Source organism: Merops nubicus, unplaced genomic scaffold, assembly GCF_000691845.1.
Source record: "Merops nubicus isolate BGI_N331 unplaced genomic scaffold, ASM69184v1 scaffold5127, whole genome shotgun sequence".
NCBI classification, from domain to species: Eukaryota; Metazoa; Chordata; class Aves; order Coraciiformes; family Meropidae; genus Merops; species Merops nubicus.
The window spans coordinates 1-21,109 of NW_008622168.1; the positions used below are offsets into that span (position 1 = coordinate 1).

Genomic DNA, 21,109 nt, shown 5'->3' on the forward strand with positions numbered 1-21,109 from the left:
CAAGGTCACCAACATCTTCATCGTGTCTCTGGCTGTCTCGGACCTGCTGGTGGCTCTGCTAGTCATGCCCTGGAAGGCGGTGGCTGAGGTGGCCGGGTACTGGCCCTTTGGGGCTTTCTGCAACGTCTGGGTGGCCTTCGATATCATGTGCTCCACGGCCTCCATCCTGAACCTATGTGTGATTAGTGTGGACAGGTACTGGGCTATTTCCAGCCCTTTCCGCTATGAGAGGAAGATGACCCAGCGGTTGGCGCTGGTGATGATAAGCGTGGCGTGGGCTTTGTCTGTGCTCATCTCCTTCATCCCTGTCCAGCTCAACTGGCACAAAGGCCGGGATTTTGTTGCTGCTGGTGACAGTGGAGATGGGTTTGGCACCAGTTGGGCAGCAGCAGGTGCTGTCACCACCTGGGCGGAAGATATGAGCACCACATGGGTGGCACTCGCAGCGATGAGACCCTCCGACGGGACCTCTGGTGGCAATGATACCCTCACTGCATCAGCAGAGAGCTGTGACTCCAGCCTCAACAGGACTTATGCCATTTCTTCCTCCTTGATCAGTTTTTATATCCCGGTGGCTATCATGATTGTTACCTACACTCGAATCTACCGCATTGCCCAGGTGCAGATTCGTCGTATCTCTTCTCTGGAGAGGGCAGCCGAGCACGCACAGAGCTGCCGGAGCAGCCACGTTGACTGCCACCATCATACAAGCCTCAAGTCCTCCATCAGGAAAGAAACCAAGGTGTTGAAGACTCTTTCAGTCATCATGGGCGTCTTTGTCTGCTGCTGGTTACCATTCTTCATCTTGAACTGCATGGTTCCCTTCTGTGAGAGCCCTCCCGGTGACCCCCACGCTGGCCTTCCCTGTGTCAGTGAGACCACCTTTAATGTCTTCGTCTGGTTTGGTTGGGCCAACTCCTCTCTCAACCCCATCATCTATGCCTTCAATGCTGACTTTAGAAAGGTCTTCTCCAACCTCCTGGGATGTGGCCAGTTTTGCTCTAGTACTCCAGTGGAGACTGTTAATATAAGCAATGAGCTTATCTCTTACAACCAGGACACCCTTTTCCATAAGGAGATAGTGACTGCTTATGTTAACATGATCCCAAATGTAGTTGACTGTGAGGCAAATCGTGAGGACCCTTTTGATAGGATGTCCCAGATCTCCCCTGACCATGAGATTGCCACTGACTCTATCTGTGAGCTGGACTGCGAGGGGGAGATTTCACTAGGCAAAATAATACCTTTCACTCCAAATGGTTTACATTAAATTATATCCTGCCCTGGTCAGTTACTCTTGGATTATAAAACAACGTATTAGCACTGAGTGGAAAAACCTGCTTGAATTTACGCTATAGTTCGGTCAGTCACTTCTCGCTAGATTCATTTCTACATGTAGCATTTTGCAGGATGCAGACACTCTTCATGCAGGGAGCTGGCAGCACAAACTTGATTCAGCACTTCCCCAGGCAGAAAGAGGATCAGAGAGAGGACCAGGCAGTCACGTTGATTAGCTGTGGTGAGGTACTGTGGTATAATTGCAGAAAGTTCGTGTTTGTACTGTGTTTGCAAATGAAAGGTGACATTGTCAGTGCTAAGAATTACAACTTCTAAAATCAGGGACTAATGTGGCTGGTATAAACATTAAATAGAATAAGATTCTGTGCCGTTTGTTTGTTCAGATCTGACTTTTTTTTTTTAATTTATTTGTTTGGGTTTTCTTTGTCGTTGTTCTTTTTTACAGATAGAAATAGTGAGGTGGTGATTTGGATGATTATTTAAATGCGTATTTCTGCCAAAACAGTTTATGTGAAATCCATGTTCTCCTAGGCGGCGTTGTTGCCTATGATACCCTTGCTGTGTTCCCAGATGAATAAATAAAAGTTACATTGATCAAGGGGTTATTATCTGTCATTTATCATCCTGATAGCTTCACAACAAGTATTCAAACTTTTAACACTCCTTTATGGATGGTTAGAGTGACTAGCAGCTAAGCCCTGTTATTTTGAAAGCAAAGGAGTCTGTGTAGAAAACACAATTTTTGAATAAAAGCGAGACTCAGAAGTTATTGACTTAAAGCAACTCTGTTATGTAACCCTACTTAGAGCTAGATTTATGCCCGTTTTTCTTCTTGGTATTAAAAGTGATGCTATCCCTCTTTGCAACTAAGAATATCAGATGTACATGTCTACAAACTATTAAAGCTTCCCACTGAAATCTATACTTAACTTTTAAAGCTACTATTAATGAGAAGAGTGTGGTGATAGAATTAGGAGCCGAATGAGTCTAACACCAGCAATTGTGTTTGAAAATTATGCTAATAATCAGCATTCCCCACTGTAGACGTTAGCGAACTCATTCAAACCAAGAGAAGAAAAATGCTGCTAATGTATTTTTTTAGTTATTTACTTACTACCTGGAACTTAAATATCATTTCAGTGCTTTGAGTCTACAAAACATTTTAAAGCAGTCTTTAAAAACGTAAAAGAGCTCTGTTTCTATTGAAACATTTACATCAAATGGAATGTTGTGTTTAGAAATGTTTAGAAATGTTTGTGAGCTTTCAGCTCAGAAATCAAAAGTAATCTTATTTCCAGAACAAATGGTCAAACGTAGTAGAAGCAATACCAGTACTTATTTCAAGTTGTGGCTTACAAAATGAACATTTGAATTAATTTACCCTTTCCTGTGCCATGAGCTGAGCAGATTTAAATCAAATTGTAGGTGCAGATTCAGTAGCATTCCCTCCTCATGGTCTTGACCTGGGGCTTCCACATCCTGCCTGACTGGGACCTGAAGGCCCCTATATGATGTGTGGGGGAAAAATAGGCTCTGTGCTAGTCAGCATGCTTCAGGGGAAGTCATTTAACCAGGTGCTTGGATTTGTGAATGTTAGGCACTTAAGATTGAGCCTCTTTGGAAGTCATGCCCCTAATAATGCTTTGGACATTGTCTTGCCTCCTCTTGGGATATGAGGTAGAAGTGCAGGATTGAAATCCCTTTGTGGTTGCCTCTGCTGCAGTCTGGCTTTCTCTCCAAGCAATGTTTTATATGTATAGTCTTTGCTATTAATTGATTATGTTGTTGGTTTAGATTTTATTTTCAGCTGCTTGTCCCTGAAGATTGACATCTACCTGAGCATTTTCTTGGCTGTTGCTATGAAATCTCAATGTTACATCCCTTTGTCCTCAGAAAAGGTTATTGTGGCTGTGGCTTAGGGAAGCTTGAAAAAGAGAAATCCCGTGCCCATGGCTCAACCTACTAATGGCTTGACATCAAGGGTGAGTATGTTGTCATTCCTCTGCTAAAGCAGTCGTATGTTGCCAGGAGTTAACCATAGTTGTAGCCCTGCTGGTTAACCTTGTCCCCAATAAAATAATTTTGTCAAAAATCCAGGAAACTGCTTCTGGTGGTGCAGTGATGAATTATCCAAACCAGAATTAAGATTTTTGCATTTTCTGGTTACTGTTCAAGTTTTGAGGCTAGTAGAGCATGTCAAACTTTCCAGATCTGTGCAAAAAGCCTGTGCTATCCAGGTGCAAGTGGTGCAAGCACTGTGTGCTGATTCCAGCTCCCAGGGTAACACCTATATTTTATTCAATTTTTATTCATGTCAAATGAGAAACAGGGAAGGGAAAACATGATCCCTTCCAGAGCACCTGCATACCAACAGGCTGTGCAGTCTGATGGGGTGTGTTACACGCTGCTCCAGCAGCAGCACAGAGCAGCAGAGCGGTTTCAGTACTAACAGCGAAGAGGGTGTCCCCTCACCTCCACAGGTAGCCTTACTTCTTCAAAATAATTCTTGTGCTGGTGGTGTGACAGTTCCCTTGGATCCAGTTCCCTGAAGGTGTGGTGGAGGGGTAGACTCATACAAGAGGCTGCTTCTGCATCCCCATGAGAGGTGTTTCCTCATCAAGGCTTTACCTGCCTGTGTTTCTGGAATAAGTGGGTAGGCTAATGCTAGAATGCACAAAGATGACATCTACATTAGTGGGTTTATATAACAGTTTTGCATAGAATATTGGAAACAGTCTTATCTTAGATCTGAAGGAAGGCGATTTTTAGCCTGCTCTCAGAAGTTGGGAGCATGATTAGGACAATACAGAAAACTGGTCAAATGGCCACTTTCCAGTACTAATTTTTAATTTATGACTTTAACAGGTAAATGATTTCTGATGGTGGCTTTACAACATCATCTCTCTGCATGGAAGATGTTCCTATCAGGGGGCTTCATCCTCTGGAGCCCAGGAGCATCAAAAAGGAACATTCTGTTTCAAAAGTCAGAGAGAAGGTACTTTTTTTGCTGGAAGCACAGACTGACATTATGAATCTGAAAGAAAACCTTTTTCTTGACTCATAACATAGGGACAATTTGTTGCTTTTTAACGTGTTTTAATTCTTGCCACTGACAAAGCTTGATTGTTCATAATTGGTAAGATGAACTTTTAAAATAAATGCATATTTTGCCTGGAACTATCAAAAGAGGCAGACTGTTCTAACGCAAACATCCCCAAAAAGGATTGTTTTAACTTGTTTCTCTCAGATGAAACTGCTGCCCTACTTTTTTAGTGGTTTCCCTCTTCAGGACTAATGCATCTGCCTAGCTGTAGAGTGGGGTTCACTGGAAGTGCAAGTAGGTTTTTATAATCCTCATCTCCTTGTGGTGTCACTCTGGAACTCATCTGTGCCAGTGGTTTTGTGCCTCCCATCAATATGTTTTCTTCTGTGAAAGCCACCTTGCTCCTATCATGCATTTTACTCCGTAATTAAGCACAATCACCTATTACTAGCTCACTTTTTTTCACCCTTTTTTTTTTGTCCTTTGTATTTTAATGATTTGAATGTACAGTGCAGTTTGGCTTTGAGTCATCATTACTTAATCTAGTTGTATGTGATGGCTGACCTTCAAGGTCACAGATTATTTTCAGTTTCTATTTTGTGTTATTGTTTAGAAAATTTACCTTGCAATATGTATCTCTGTTAAATAGCATCCTAGCCAGCCAAACCTTCTGATACAGCTTATTCTGTTAGCCCTGGATAACTCCCTGTTTTGCCAATGACCAGGCCCAACAAAAATGATACCACCACCAGCAGGAGGATGAACCAATATGCAGACTGTATTGTAGACAGAAATGTTACTATATGAATGACCGCCGGGGTACAAACAAGTCAACAAGCTTGTACATGATCAACGTCACCCCCAACGATCTCACAAACGACATGACCCGGCCCACAACAGGCGGTACAAACAGTGAGCCGAGGTTGCCCGCAGTTGGCATGGGAAACAGCCAGACCAGCCAGTTAAACACGTAAGAAAAAGGTGCCCACATGGCAACTCTCACCCGATCGACCCGCGTTCGCAAAGGCCTAAACAGACCAGGGCCCAGCTCCAGGAGAGTCAGGAGGTCTGCCCTGAACCAGGAAGCTCTGTGGAGTGCACTCCACACACAGACACTCCTGACTCCCTGCAAGTGGTCCCGGCTTTTATCCCCAAGCAGACACCTGACCTTTGTCAACTCCATGCGGGACCCCTGGGGCTCATTTCCCTTCTGGCTCTCCCTGCAGGGCCGGCCGCACCCTGGGAGGAAGCTATAAGGCAAATTTACCACCTCTGTATGAAGGGCTGTGGGAATCACCCATATGTCAACCTTAATTCAGGGCTAGGGGTTCGAACCCCAGCATTTCACTCCCTACCACGTTTTCTGTCTGAGTTAGTAGTGACAGAGGAGTTAATTTTAGTTAAAGAACAGAACATGTGAATGTGTCTTGTTAATTTTAAGAAGCTGGGACATGGAGGATGTGAAGATTCAGTGCTTTATGGAAAATGCTGCAAACACCCACCATGAGGATTCTTTCACTACTTAGACCCTCAAAGACCTTTTAGCACCTCTGACTTTAATACAAGGAATGGTGGGTTTCATAGTGGAGGTTTCTTCTCCAAAGCTAAAGAAATGTAGATGACTTTCTTAGAGGTGAACACAAAACACTTTCCACAGGGAGAAAAATTACTGCAGTATTATTTTTTTGTAAGTTTAGTACTTCATCCCTTTGCTTTCATTGTTTTTTTACTTTTGCCAGCCACATCTGATGTGTGTCTGCAGGGAGGCTCTATACTGAGAACTGTATTTTTGTATTGTAACAAAACCCCTCTTCAATAGGAAGGCTTCTAGCAGAAATGACACTAAGCACAATCTTACACCATTTGGGAGTCAGTCATTCATGGGAGCACAGCATTCAAGAGGCTGACAAGATTGGAAGCAGTGTTCAGAACATGCATCAGACTGGAGGTTTGAGACATCACAAGTCCGTCAGTTATTTATACGTGCCAAAATTGCCCCTGTTAGCAAGGAGGGCATTTTTGCTGCTGTCACACAGAAGGCAGGGTATATACCTATGTTGGTGTTAAAAATTCTGCAGAGATTTTTTTTTCTTTCCTCTGAAGTTGTCTTTACTACTGTTTAATTGGATTCATCAGATCTTTAAAATTATTCACTGCTTATTTAAATTAGTAGAAGACCTTCGTGATGGATGTGGGTTTGGGTCACAGAACAATGAAATTATTTCTCCTGGCTTCTTATGAATATTACTTACTGGTATTCTTTGCTACTGGATGATGCCATGTTAATGTTGGCACGTTGAACAAAATATTTCACCAGGCGATATGCAGAATTCATTTATTCAGATTTACTAATTTATTTTGAGACTTTGGAAGATTTTTCAATCTTTCCATGAGCTTCATAAAATCCACACAGAGCGTCTCTGCTCTGGTTATATCTCAGATCAGTAGCAACTAGTTTCATTTTTAGTGCCCTGGTAACTATATAGGGCATTATGCTTTTATGAAGAGAATTACATCCCGCTAAGTTTAAGCTGATGTTTTCAAAGACAAGGATATACTTTTGGTCTAAGAGCACCGATGTGCACAAAAATACTTATAAATGAGGACATTTCCATTATTAATAGGGCACCAATGATGTGCCTCTTTCTTCAGCCTTTTGTTTACTGTAGCAGTGGTAAGATTGCAGAGAGCAATAATGGGATTAGGGGTGTAAAGAGTGGAAATACAAATAATATTATCATCTGAAGCAGATGATGGATTGTTTCTTTCAGGGAGCTTGCTGGTTCTCCCAGGATAGTTTAGTTTAGCAGTAAATTTAAAAGATTATTTTATCTTGTTGTATGTCTAAATCTGTTTTCAGTTGTGACTGGAGATGATGTTCAATAATATCTATAATGGACAGATTGTTTAAGAAGGATAAATATTTTTATGGACTTATTTGTATCACATTCCCATTTGCGAGGTTTGCAAAGTACATTGCAGTAATCATAAAAAAATAATTACAAATTCCAGTCCATGATGAAAAATTCTTCCTATGAATTATTCCCCACTGTTAACAAATACTTGTTTATAGCTTGTACTGCACTCTCATTGCTACTGCAAGAAGCTGGAATGCTCTGAACCTGCTATTAATAATCTGCTGATTCACATTAGAAGGAAGGTCTGAAAAATAAGGAAAGAAGTGGCAGCAAGATACACAGATAGCATCGGTTCACATGAAACTGGTGTGGTGTCAGCCAGCCCATGCAGGGCCCTGCACAGCAGTGAGCCATTCCTGATGCACAAGCACCTCGACCACAAACACCAACTCCCTGGACCCTGGCTGTGTGGTAGACCCCTTGCTCCCACAGTGGATACTCAAAATATGCATGTAGTGCTTAGGAAGTCTGAACTTTTTAATAACTGCTCTGACTTCTGCTTAATATGTAAAAGACAAACCACACAAAAGAGAAACCATGCTTTTCTTTTTTGAGGTTATGCTTTGAAAAAAAATGGCCGCAAATGGCATCTGATAGGTGTAGCTGCTGCTTGGCTAGTGCTTGAACGGATGTGGCTGTGATAGCTGCTCAGGGTTTCTACTTCTGAACTGCACATACAACATAGGGGCCTAATATTGAGCAGAACAAATCCTAAATTCATGTAGTTTTTCCAGACTCCCTGAGGAGTCTGGTGGTTGGAGAGACGATATGAGCCTCAGCTGCAGCCTGAGTTTGGTTGCTTGTGAGGACATCAGAGAAGTCTAGTCTGTAGCTCACCTGATGCAGTTTTGAAGATGTCCCATGACTGAAGTATTGAGGAAGTTCGGCGTGCTCTGTTTTACCCATTGACCTCATTTTTCCCATCTGAAAGATTTTTAGTAAGATTAAAAATCCAAATCTCTAGCCTTTGGCCTTAACCTCTTGCTTTCTCTGTTAACTTCATGTAATTAGTCTCCTTCGGTGAACAGAAGCTCCTGGCATGGAGTTAGCTTCTTGTGGAACCTCATTGTCACTAAATCTGGAGCTACCTCAAGCTACACTTAAATTACATTATGTCTCCAGCCCAAAGGGAATCTTTTAGATCTTTTTTTGTTGTTTAGGTTCTTTTTTTTTTTTCAAAGTGACATTTCCCTCAACATAAAATTGTTCACCAGAAATATAATGTAAAGGACAAGCATAAATAGACTTTTTTTTTTTTAAAGCTCTTAGGGATTTTGCTTCATTATACAAAATGAGAATGAATCAGTGCTAGGCATAGAGATAAACTGAGATTTTTTTCTGCAAGAGATTTAATTTTTGGCTTTTTTATAGAAAAAAGACTGGATGTTTTAATTGTGGAAAGTATATGCATTTGATTTTATACACTTGCATGCATACGTGTGTTCTTAAATATACGTATATGCACACAGAAGGAGACATTAAATCATATTTACAGAGTAATTAAATATATTTCTCTTGATATAAATGCAAAATGTGCAAATTCATCCAGAAGGAGGCAAGGCAGATCTTAAAATTTTACATAATATTTCTTTATCGCAACATTCAAATACAAGTACACAGTCTTCCCAGATGTTCAAAAGGCATTTTGGCTGTATGGAGTTGGGAATCTTTGAAAATCTAAACTTGGATTATGCAGTGAGAGGGAGCATACAAAATTCTTTCAACTGTTTTATATTCAAAGCACTTTTATAATGATTTGCTAATTGATCTTTATCTATAAGCATTTTGAGACAGCAAGAATAGGAGATGATTTAGGATTACCTCTTTCATGTCTCAGTGATGGATATTACACAATGCTTTTGTCTTTCTGATTCAGTGGAACAAAGATGCAAATTTCTTGACAGCGTGCAGAGTTTCTGCTTCATCAGAAGATAAAATGTATTGCATAATCTTTCAAAACATCCAATTTAGGTAACACAGTGTCTGAATTTTAAATGGTGTTTTAGGTAGAAGTATTTTCTGTATTAAACAACTACTTTGATAATTCAAATAATGCCCTTCTCTTGAAAATAATATTTGCAAAGGGTCAGGGTTTCATAGGTCAAATGGGATAGAAAAGTGGAAATAGGAAAATGTTCAGTTCTGTATTTTACAAGCTCACATTAGTTTACATCTTTGCAGAATGCTTCTCTTTTTTTCTCTCTCTCTCTTTTTTTTTTTTTTTAAACTTTTTAGTGGCTTCTGTCAGGACAGTCAAGTGGTGGTAACAGCCTGCAGAGATCTGCAGAGTCAACTCCAAAATCTAAATGTTTTGCTTAGGTGCTGTTTGGATGAGAAGTGACAATACCTCTGCTTGGAAGTACTGAACATGTTAGCACAAAGACCTGCACCAGGTAAAGCTCAACATCTCATAACTGCATTCCATCTGGATCTCTGCACACCACGGTCTTGGCCTGGTAGTGCCCCAGGTCTGAGAAGGGGAGACGGTGCCCCTGCAGCTCAGCAGCTCTCCTTGGAGGCTCCAGAAGCTTAATCTCTCGTTTTCAGCAGGGTCTGACCGCTGGACTATGATACATGTTGCAAAAACTGCCTGTGCTGGCTATACTTCTGAGTCAGACTAAATGGGAGGCTCTGAGTGTGGTGGCTGAGTCGAGCCCCAGCAGTGCAGGGACACCCGGTCTGCAGGGGCCAGCCCTCCACAGCGGGTGGGAAGGTGCCTCAGCAAACACGAAGACCAATGGGCTCTGTGGGATGGCACAGCTTTAGGCACATGGAGACAATATTGCTTTAAAAATCAGCTAGGTGTGGGTGTAGGATCTTTTTCAAGACTGTTGTGCTAAACTTAGGCACTTTAATTCTGCATAAATGGAAATGAAAGCATTTGAATACCTTGTAGGTTACAGATGTATTTCCTCAAGTATGCCTGTATGTGTTACAAATGAATCTACATCCCAGCTGGACAGGCTTTGAAATGCAGCATAAAAGTGTGTACACTTAATGGCTTTGCAAGCATAGCTTAAGTAGGATCACCCCTTCTCACTTGTGAGTATCACCTGGTTCAGCATCTGCCAAATATTCTCTCACTGTGAGCTGAAGCTAACCACTGGACTGCACATACTACGGCTACCGTTCATGTACAGGGGCTACTAAAATCTGCTGGAGCAGGATTTTACAGCACTAGGACCAAAGGATGTAAAATGGGGACCATCCTATGCCATGTGTCCCCCAGCTCTGGTGGGCTGGAGAACAATTTGTGCCACACATGTACCTCTTTGCACCTTCAGGCGGCCTTGGGCAGGCTAAAAGATGTCCTTAATTTCACATTTCTGGGATAAGAGCTTTATTCTGTGGCTCAAAGAAGCCCAGCCAATTTGCAGTTGCTTTTTTAAAAGATGGTATGCTTCAGTGCCATGTGTATAAAAGCAAATGCAACGAATTCACTGGTGGCAACAAGATAAACATGATAACTTTAATCTACGAGGACAGATCATTAAAAAAGATTACTTGGGCATTCTAAAATTGTCTTTTTTGTTGTGTGTGCTCCCCATTTCTTAGCCTCTTAGCTGGAGCACTAGAGAAAGCTGTTTGGTACAGGAGGAAAAGTTATTTTCTATTTGGTCAGATGTAATAAGTTGTCTTTAAAGTGTCTGATAGTCTCCTTAGGGAGCTGTTAATCAACAGCTGGAGGAAACCTACTTTCCAGATCTTTCCTCTGAGAGGAAAAAGCTCAACTTTCTTCTTTCCAGGCTCCCTTTCTTTCCAAAATAACTACTTCTAAACCCCTGCTTTTATGTACCACCTCTGCTTCCCAGGACACCAAGCACCACACAGTCTGTATGCAGAAGCACATTGCTTGATCAGCCTCCTAACTGGTGACTGTCTCACATCTGTTACTGGAAGATTCAGGATGTGCCACTTCAGTTGAGGTTTTGTCAAATATTTACCTGTTTCTATTGGTTGCAGTATCAGGCTTCCACTTGAGAGTTCAAAAGTTTTGATTTCAGATACTGCTTCTCCATACCTTTCATCTACAGCCTGTTAATGTTCACAATTTATTACTTTCACCTACAACAGCTAAAAAAGATAATATGCTAGAAATTCTCCTCAAACATTTTTTTTTCCCCTGTGAAAGAAGTCCAAATTCAGAGGAGACTTATTTCTGCATGTCTTGTTCTGTGTTCAAGTCAGTGGCTTTCAGATCATATGAAAATACCTCTTTGGCTCTGTGTATTCTTCTCAATTGTCAAGCAGTGATGATCTCGGGCCAGACTGGAATTTGACTTCTAGCTTACCTGCAACTGACCTGTGACTGAAGTGAGGAGGGACTGGAGCCAGACTATCTCCCTTTGAGAATCTGCTCTCCTTTCAGAAAAGAGATGAACACTTTCCTAAGTCCTTTAAGGTCTCGTCTGTTGCTTGTGTCAGGTTATGAGGTTCCTGCCACTCTCAGCTACTCAGTTTAGTCTCTGACTCCGTTGGAGGTAGAGGGATCTGCACCAAACTTAACTGCCAGCACTTTGGACTGACATTGTATCTTTAAGGCTTTAAACAGTGGGAATGTGGCCTTCTCATGCACTGCCTTCTTGCCTTCTCTACAGGATGAGCAACATACTATAACCAGTCTCCATCTTTATTAGTTAGGGTATTCATAAACATCAAAGTAATATAGGAAAGAAGAAGGGTGAAATACAAGGAAAAGTGAATAGCTAGACAAAGACTTGTAGTTCATGGTCCCAGCATGCCATGCAAGGCTGGCTCTTCATGACGTGGCTACACCTACGTATCTCCTTCCTCTGGCAAGGATGTATTTGAAGGCAGCTCATGCACAGAAACATTGGCATCATTTCTGAGTCCAATTCCCCTTTCCCAATGGACAGAGAGCAGGAGGGTTTGGTCCCAGGGTACACAATGTACTTTGAAAGCTTAGCCTGGATATAGTTCCCAGCCATTCAGATCAAAACTCATTGATAAAATTACTTGGATGGTATTCCCATTCCACAACTTTCACTCATTTTGGATATTCCAAAACAGAGCTAAAAGGAAGCTGGAAATGCTTTTCTACCCTCTTGGCTTTTGTGCTGTGCAGCCTATGTTGTGCCACATCACTGGCTTAATGTACTCCCCACTGGTAAACCTCTGAATTTGATTAGAAGGGAAGATGAGATGTTCAGCCTAATAAACCTATGCTTAAGCAGTTAAAGAAAAAAAAAAAAAAAAAACAAACACAAAACAAAACACCTACAAACAAACAAATTAAAAACCCCAAACCAACAACCCCAAACAACTTTCTAGGGTTAGGAAGCAGTAATTGGGTTGCTTTCTGGCTTAATTTCATCCTCAGCTGCTTCCTCCCACTTCCATATCTTAGCAAATATTTCATACAGCAGCAGAAAATAGCTAGAAGGGTGTTTATATAAAATGTCTGTGTATTTGTCTTCTGGCTGGAATCTTGAAATGCTGGGGTTTAAACCCTCAGCCCTGAATCAGGGTTGACATACGGATGATGTCCACAACCAGGCAGGAAAGACCTTCTTGATGGGTTTTCACCCAGGGCCTAGCCAGTCAGTTAGGAGATCACTACCAGATGCCTCTGCTTTCAGCATTAACATCAGGTGTCCTGCCTCCACGTTAACAGCATAAAAGTTGTCTCGGCCCTCAGTGGGTTTGGAGAAGTTTATGTAGTGAATAGGCTATAGAGGGCTTCCAGTTACTGGGAGGGCTTCCAACTGCCCATTGCAGGTAGAGCCCCCAGTGGTGGGACATCAGTATGGCTGGGATCAGAAGAAGGGATATCTCTACAATGATAGCATCATTCTTTGGTTGTGGCTGTACAATTGGAGTTGGACTGGTTGCCTGGGTCCTTGGTTGATTTGCTCCTGTCTCCACTGTGTCTTGCACTGTAAGTGAATTTATACACCTTTTCATTCTTCCAGTGTTTAGCCACCTCAAGATGATTTAAGACTGGAGGGAGGGGTCTGGCTTGTGTGTTGTCCATTAATGATAATATCTTTCTTATTGGGATTGGTGGTTCAGCAAAAGAAATCCAGATATGGTTAGTAATTATGGGATCAAGGAAGTCCATTGGGTGACCTGTGCAAGATAAACCATTGTACTCCCACAGCATGAAGTTCTTTCCATAGGAAGAAGTGGAAGAAGAGTGCTGAAGTGTCTTAAATATCTCTTGTGGAACTTTTAATAAGTGCTAATGTGGGTATGACAAAGTGTTAGAGTTAACTTTTTCCACAGTTAAGAAAGTTTATGTCCTGTTAACTGGCCTCGTATTGAGGGTATTTGAAAATGAGCTGATAACTTTTTCCTGGAGCAGGGAGGAAGGTTGGTGAGGTCTTCAGGAAGATCTTACACTAAAATCCCAGAAGAAAGGAACTGTCACACCTGGTAAAATGTGTGCATGGTTTGTTTAATCCTTTCAAATATTGTCGCTCAAAATGAAGGCATTTCCTTTTCTATAGCTGTTCCCTGTTAAATTGTGCTTAAAATAGTGGTGGCTGAGGCATGATGTTTTATACTCCATCCCTGATTTTTGTTGCCATTGGCTATTATAAAACCTGAGAAAGCTATAATATCTTATATTTAACTGATACAATAAACAGTCATACTTCTGGGAACAAAAGCACTTCTTCAGGTCTGAAGTAGTTTGCCTCTATATCTGATGAAGCAAAGTGTGTGTGCTTGGAAGTCTCTTTGTCTGTCATAGAGGATAATAAAAGATACAACCACCTGCTGCAAATAGTGCTGTCCTTGTAGCCTTGATGAGCAGTGATTCCTCTACAATTTCAACTACCTTTAGATAGTACTAATGGTTCTATAAGTATCCATTGTGGTCTTAAAAGTTCACTACAGTTTCACTTTCAAATGTCAGGATGTCAAACAGTGTTTGAAAAGTTGATCAGCTTTTTGTTTTGCTGCTTCTCTGTGTCATGTAATGCCTCCTTATTTCTTGTGTCATGGGGTAAAATTCCAAGTCTAGTTTATTTGTTGGCTTGTATGCTTTTAAGGTAAATATTTCTAAACTTTTCAGTTATATTTTACAGGGGAATTGTTTATGACCCTTATAGTTCTTGTGCAAAACCTCTGTTCTGCTACAGTTCTGCTTCCCTAGTTTATGTAAAGTATCCTGTAACCACTGTGGGCCTGATTCAGAACTGAACTGTGGCATTTTTACGCCATCTTAATGTGTTGTCTCAGTAAGAGCACAGGTGTAAATTTGCAATAGATTGATATGAATCATTATTTGAAAACAATGCAGCAGGAAGAAAAGCAAAATGAAAGAAAAAAGCAAAGCAGAGAATGTGGCTCAGATGAAGAGCTTGAGTCACTGGTGCAACTCAAAGAGACATTTGACAGAGGATTTTATTTTTCTTCTGTGTATTTTCAATCTTATGGAAAAGTTTTTTGACAGTAACTATCTTGCCCTATGCAGATCTGGGGAAAGTATTGACTTTTTTTTTTTTTAAATTATACATCTAGAGAGTGGCAAACCTGATAAAAGAAAATGACTCAAGTTTTACTAAACATTCCCTATACATCATTAAACATTTGAGTCAGCATTGTGCAGATAACATGGCATTAAAAAATCTTCAGCCACTCTACTTTCCTTGCCTGGAGGATTATAGTAACTTTCATATGCAGGATTTAGTCCGAAAAAAAAAAAAAAAAAGTATTATGCTGAGGAAGCAAATCAAATGCTTTTAAGTGACAGAATGTGCTGTAGACAGTGTCATATGGGAGCTCCAGTCCTGAATTGTGGGTGTGTGAGTGGCAGTAATGGCAGGAGCCATATGTGCATGGCAGGAGCGAAGGAGTGGGGCTGCATGCAAAGGCCAACTGTTGTTTTCCTTCCCAAAATTAAAATGTGGAAGCCTGTTCATTTCAGTGTTAAAATTTGGAGGTAACTACTACAAAAGAAGAACTGCAGCATCCTACATTAGCAGGAGTAGCTGAATGGTTTTGTAACTGAGTGAGTTTGCCATTTTTCTACCTTTCTTAGGGCAAATCTGATTCTAAAGCTGATGACGTATAATGAAAGTGGACTTGTCATACATTGGCAGATATTGAGGTGCAGCTGACAGCCCAGACCTGATGAGTCTAGTTCACTAAATTTCATTCTTCCCCTTCCTGACTTAAAACATAATAACTCAAGAAAGAAATTGAAATGTGTGGATTCAAGTCAAAATATTTCACTTGGATGCATTTAAAGTAATTTGTATTTCTCCAGTTGATTGCCAGATTGGTAGGAAATTCTATCAGCAATATTTTATTTCCCCTAGCTCTTTTCCTCCCCCACAAAAAAAAAAAAACCTTTTTAACAACAAGGCTGCTAGGTGCAATTTAGGAGAAGTATCATTACATTCTTTGTATCAAGCAAACAAACAGAGATCCATGTTAAAACTTGAATTTGTGCTACATAAACAATTCTGACATCAAATTTAGTATTGTGTTTGTAAGATTTCCAGTGGCCAGCTCACTCAGCTACGTTAAATCTGCCTTTGAAGATGCAGAGCCAATTTTGATAATTATAACAAAAATATGTTCGGCTTCTGGCTATGGATTCTATGTTGTTCATGTAGCTATTTACAACCAGAGCTGCACATCTCATCTGAAAATCAGCTCTTCTGTACTGGCTTTGGCTGGGTTGGAGTTAATTTTCTTCAGAGCAGCCCATATGATCCTATGCTTTAGGACTATGTCCAGAACAGTGCTGATAGCACACTAATGTTTTAGCTTTTGCTGGAGTGTTTGCAGAGCATTGAGGCCTTGTCTGTTTTTCACTCTGCCCCTGCACTTTATTTGGGATGTGCAAGGTGTTGGGAGGGGATGCAACCAGGCAGATGGCCTGAGCTAACCAAAGATGTATTCTGTGCTGTATAATGTCACGCTCAGCAATAAAACAGAGGAGTGGGGTTATGTAGGTTAGTCTCCTTTTGATCAGGAACAGGCTGGACATCAGTCTACGCAAGAGAGGTGGTGAGTGATTGCTCTTGCATCACTTGCTTTGGTTTTTTTATTCCTTCTACCCTTTAATCTTTTGCTTATTAAACTATTTTTAATTTGACCAATGAGTTTTCCTACTGTTATTCTTCCTTTTCTCTGTCTGCATCCCACTGTGGAACAGTCTGGTTTCTGCTTGCAGATCATTGTGTGACCTGTTAGTGTAAAGTCATCCCAGTGCCTCATATACTTCAGTGTAAGGTCACCAAAAGCAACACCATGCTCGTGGACTTTGTTATTTCACTGTGCTGGCCAGCATAACTTTTAACCTGTGGATGCTTGTGAATATAAGGGAGGAATTGCCCTAGCAGGGGAAAAGCTAAAGTTCTTGCTTGCAAAGCTGGGAAAAAGTTATAGTATCTGCAATAGCAATAGAAGGCAATTACAGTATACCTTTGCTGACAGACACAGTCTGATATAAATCAATGCAGAAAGCTGAAAGGAAATCCATTAGGCTGGACTGGAGCTTCAATTGCAACTGAATGGGATGGTCCCGAGCCCAGGGAGCTCTGTGATATCAGTGGGGCTTGAAGGGCAACCACCTCCTTGTCCCCCACCATCCCTCACAGGCAGCCAGGGTGGAGGCAGGCAGGGCACAGCATCTCTTACCATGAGCTGTTTGGACTTGTTCCCTGAAGGTTCTTTGTGGGCAGTTACGGCCCTCGCCGCTTTCCTGCTGGTACCCCGGTGTAGCTAATGTTAGCCCAGTGGCCTGCCAGACCTGGAAACTTGCATTAAAAAAAAGAAGGGGGGGGGGGGGGGGGGGGAAACAACCAACAAACTGAGAACTGCTGATAGCTTCCTGTAGGTGGAAACAGCAAGATAAAGGTAGACTGATTTGAAGAACTTGCTGTTTGTATGGATGATCTGATGAAATGCAATTTTTTGAATATGCACCAAATTTATGGGTGATTATTATGTCTCTAATGATGCAGACATTTGTCTGTTTGAGTATTGCCTTCAATCGTGCATTGAGAGGTACATATGCCAGGGAAATTATCATTACTGCTAAAGAGAGGATTCTTTTCTCTTTTTCTTCTAGCAACTTGACTCACCACTCCATTAAACTACATTTGTTCTTATTTAGAAGCTATTTTTCAGATATCCATTTTCAATCCAAGCCAAAAATTCTTCTCACAATTTTCTTTCCAATTCAGCTAAAAATGACACAGACAAAAGCAGACAAATTTCCAGGTAATGTTTGTCTTTGTGTTTTTACTAATGCTCTGATGATACAGTTATTGTTCTCCTGCCTGTTGGTCACTCTGTAGCCATCAATGTGGGTGAGTTTGCAGAGCAGTAGAGGAGGTAAAGTACACGTGTTTTAGTGTAGTACCAGGGCAGAGGTTACTGATGAAAGCAGGGTTAGATATCCTATGCAACCATGAAGCTTCACACTGAAGTGCAAACAGGGTGAACTCCATGCACCTTATGCATGGCTGGTAAATTACACCCCTGTTCTCAGTAAAGCAATGAGAAGCAGCAGCCAGGACAGAAAAAAAAAAATCATTATTTTTTCATTCATGTCAACTTTTCCAGGATTCTATGGAAAACAATGGCCATGTTCCATGTCAGGAACTTCTAAAAAAAATGGAAGTGATTACAGGATGTCACCCTAAAGCTGATATTTAGGGAATGCTCATTGGTCATTGAACATTGGTCATTTTACATGAATGCCACCACAGTGACCTCAGTCCTGTGGCTGCAGGCAGGGCTGCTGTTTGGGACTGTCTGTGGCTTGGGGATCAATATGATTCTTCTTCCCTAATGTATCTTCAGTGTAAATTAGTGATGTATGCATAGACAGTGATGGTTAGCACAGCAGTGTTGGAGGCAGGAAGGAGTAATGGGAGAGAAGCAGAGCGTGGCCCTCAGCTGAAGGACTCACTATTGGATTGGGATTGAAAGGGGGCTCAATTACAGGCAAGAAAGAGTATGGAGGAAGAAAAGGAGATATCTGGAGAGGATGTTTATGCACTGGAGGAAAGAAACTAAGAAAGAAACCGAGTAATCAAATATTAGCCTTATTTTCCTTTGAAGAGAACAAAAGTAACATCTCCCTCTGTGCAATTAACAAGGAAATAGTTAACAGTTACCACAGCTATGTGGGAAAGGGAAGTGAAGCAGAGAGCTACAAAGACTAGCAATGAAATCTGATTTTTTTTTTTTTTTTTTTTTTTTTTTCCCAGCTCCCCCTAGACTGGAGGGTGATTTTTTCTCTCTCATGATTGTCAGATTAGTGTCATGATATGAACTGCAGAGCTGGCAACACAGCAATTCCTAGTTAGGACTAGAAAGACAGCCATTTTTTTCCTTAATATAAAGAGGTAAAGATCACAAAGACACCTGGGGTATGACCCCCCAGAAGCGTAAGCAATGTTGTAGAAAGGCATAGATGCTTTGTCTAAATTTGTTCTGGGAAGCTAGAGTTTGAACATCTCATCCCAGACAAAAATAAAGCAATAAATCCAGGTCTGTTACTTGGTTCGCTTTAACCACCAGGATGTTGTGTGTCAAGTGAGCGATAGAAAGAGGAACAAGCTCAGAAGAGTTCTTTGAAACCTTCCCAGCAGATCTCAGTCTCTGGACCTCAAGGGTCAAATTCTTATCCAACTATCTTACAATCCTGAGTTGGGCCCAAGCTCCATCTCAAAACCTTGTGTTTGACACCAGCTCTATACAGCTCCCTCCAGTGTGCTAGGGGCTTTTTGGGTAACACTTTTAATAGAATCATAGAATGTCTGGTCTGGAAGGGACCTCCAAAAGTCATCTAGTCCAACCCCCCCAACATAAGCAGGGACATCTCCAACTAGATCAAGCTACTCAGAGCTTCATCCAGCCTGATTTTGAATGTCCCCAGGGATGGGGCCTCCACCACCTGTCTGGGCAACCTATTCCAGTGGTCTATCATCCTCATACTGATGAACTTTTTCCTAATCTCTAACCTAAATCTACCCTTTTCTAGCTTAAAGCCATTACCCCTCGTCCTGTCACTACAAACACTCATGAATAGTCTCTTCCCTGCTTTCTTGTAGGCCCCTTTCAGGTACTGGGAGGTTGCTATAAGGTCCCCCTGGAGCCTCCTCTTCTCCAGGCTGAACAACCCCAACTCCCTCAGCCTGTCCTCAGCCTCCTCACAGGAGAGGTGCTCCAGCCCTCTGGTCATTTTTGTGGCTCTCCACTGAACACGTTCCAACAGCTCCACGTCCTTCTTGTGTTGGGGGCTCCAGAGCTGGACACAGACTCCAGGTGAGGTCTCACCAGGGCAGAGCAGAGCGTCAGGATCACCTCTCTCCATCTGCTGGCCATGCTTCTTTGGATGCAGCCCAGGATTCGATTGGCCTTCTGGGCTGCTGCTGCACATTGGTGACTCATGTCCATTTACTGGTATGCCCAAGTCTTTTTCCAGTAGACTGGTTTCTAACATGTCCTCTCCCAGCCTGTATTGGTAATGTTGGTTGTCCCTCCCCAGGTGCAGGATCCTGCACTTGGTCTTGTTGAACCTCATGAGGTTTACCTGAGCCCACCTCTCCAGCCTGTCCAAGTCCCTCTGGATGGCCTCCTGTCCCTCTGGTATGCCAACTGCACCACCCAGCTTAGTATGGTCAGCAAACTTGCTGAGGGTGCCCTCACTGCCACTGTCTGTGTCATTGATGAAGATATTGAACAACAGCAGTCTCAGTATGGGCCCTTGAGGGACACCACTTGCCACTTTTGCCCAGCTAGACGTTGAGCCATTGACCACTACTCTCTGGGTGCAGCCATCCAGCCAGTTTTCTTTTTTTGTGAGGACTTTTGAGGAGTCCTCACAAAATATGCTGCTGAGGTGCAGTCTGGCATTGCTTGGAAAGGGTGCACAGAGTGAAAGGAGCTTCCTGCCTTTATTCTCCCAAGTGTCCTTGATCAAATCTCCCATGTTCTCTTGCAGGCCAGGACAGCCACTTGCTAAAGTCCCTGCAGTGCAGACTGCTCTACGGAATCTGTGGAAAATGGCTCCATGAGTTACCTTACCAGCTCCATAACAGGTAATCAGCTGGAAAGATGTACCTCATATACTCTGGGAGGTTAATGAGCCTCCTTTCTCCACCCTGTTTTGCAAAAAGCCACTTGGCTGTGTAGAACTGCATGAGTTCCCAGCTCAGAACTGTTGCAGAAGCTAAATGGAGAGAGCACTAGGTGTTTTGTTAGTCTTCCTGCATCACAGATATTTGATGATATTTGGGGAAAAGTACATCTCTCTATCTAGTTGTCATGATGCCATTCATTCAATTGCTCTGGAGCTATGCTCATTCATGCAAAACATTCACTAGATTTAATGAAGCTCTCTGCAAATTCTCTGTCCATGGTCTCTTACTCACCACTGTGGCTTCAGCAGGAAGGGGAGTCTCCCAGATTGACTTTGCTAGCCTGGACAGCCACCCTTAATCTGCAGTGAGTCTTCCTGAGAAGGTTCCTCTAATTTAAAATAAAATAAAAATATGCTGGTTCCAAGTCTCCACCTCATCAGCAAGAAGCTTAAACTGCTGTGGTAGCAGTGACCTTTAGGGAAGAAATTATTTTTTTTAATCTACTCCCTTTAAAAGACACAATGGTTCTTGGAAAGGTGCTGACATATTTGTAATGTTAGTAATGGACCCACTGGAAGATAGATTACTAAGTGAAGATGAAAATGCCCAGAAAGTGAGTAAACTACGTTTGTTATGTAATTCTAGTTAAAACTTTTTATCTGCATGCTATTAGTTTCTTTTAAGATATTACAGATAGCTCCCTAAATTCTTCAACTTTGGAGCTTCTTGTGGTATAGAAGGTGCCTATCTGCCGTACACAGCTAAGCTGAATG

General features: G+C 41.8%; 1 protein-coding gene across 1 annotated transcript; it reads left to right on the top strand.

Annotated features, from left to right (window-relative positions):
• Positions 1–4: 4 nt before the first annotated feature.
• On the top strand, positions 5–1,270 carry DRD5 (dopamine receptor D5; the record flags this gene model as incomplete). The annotated part of the gene is made up of 1 exon (XM_008944673.1): positions 5–1,270. A coding segment is annotated over one exon (1,266 nt), but the record flags the coding sequence as incomplete, so codon positions are not given.
• Positions 1,271–21,109: the final 19,839 nt, after the last annotated feature.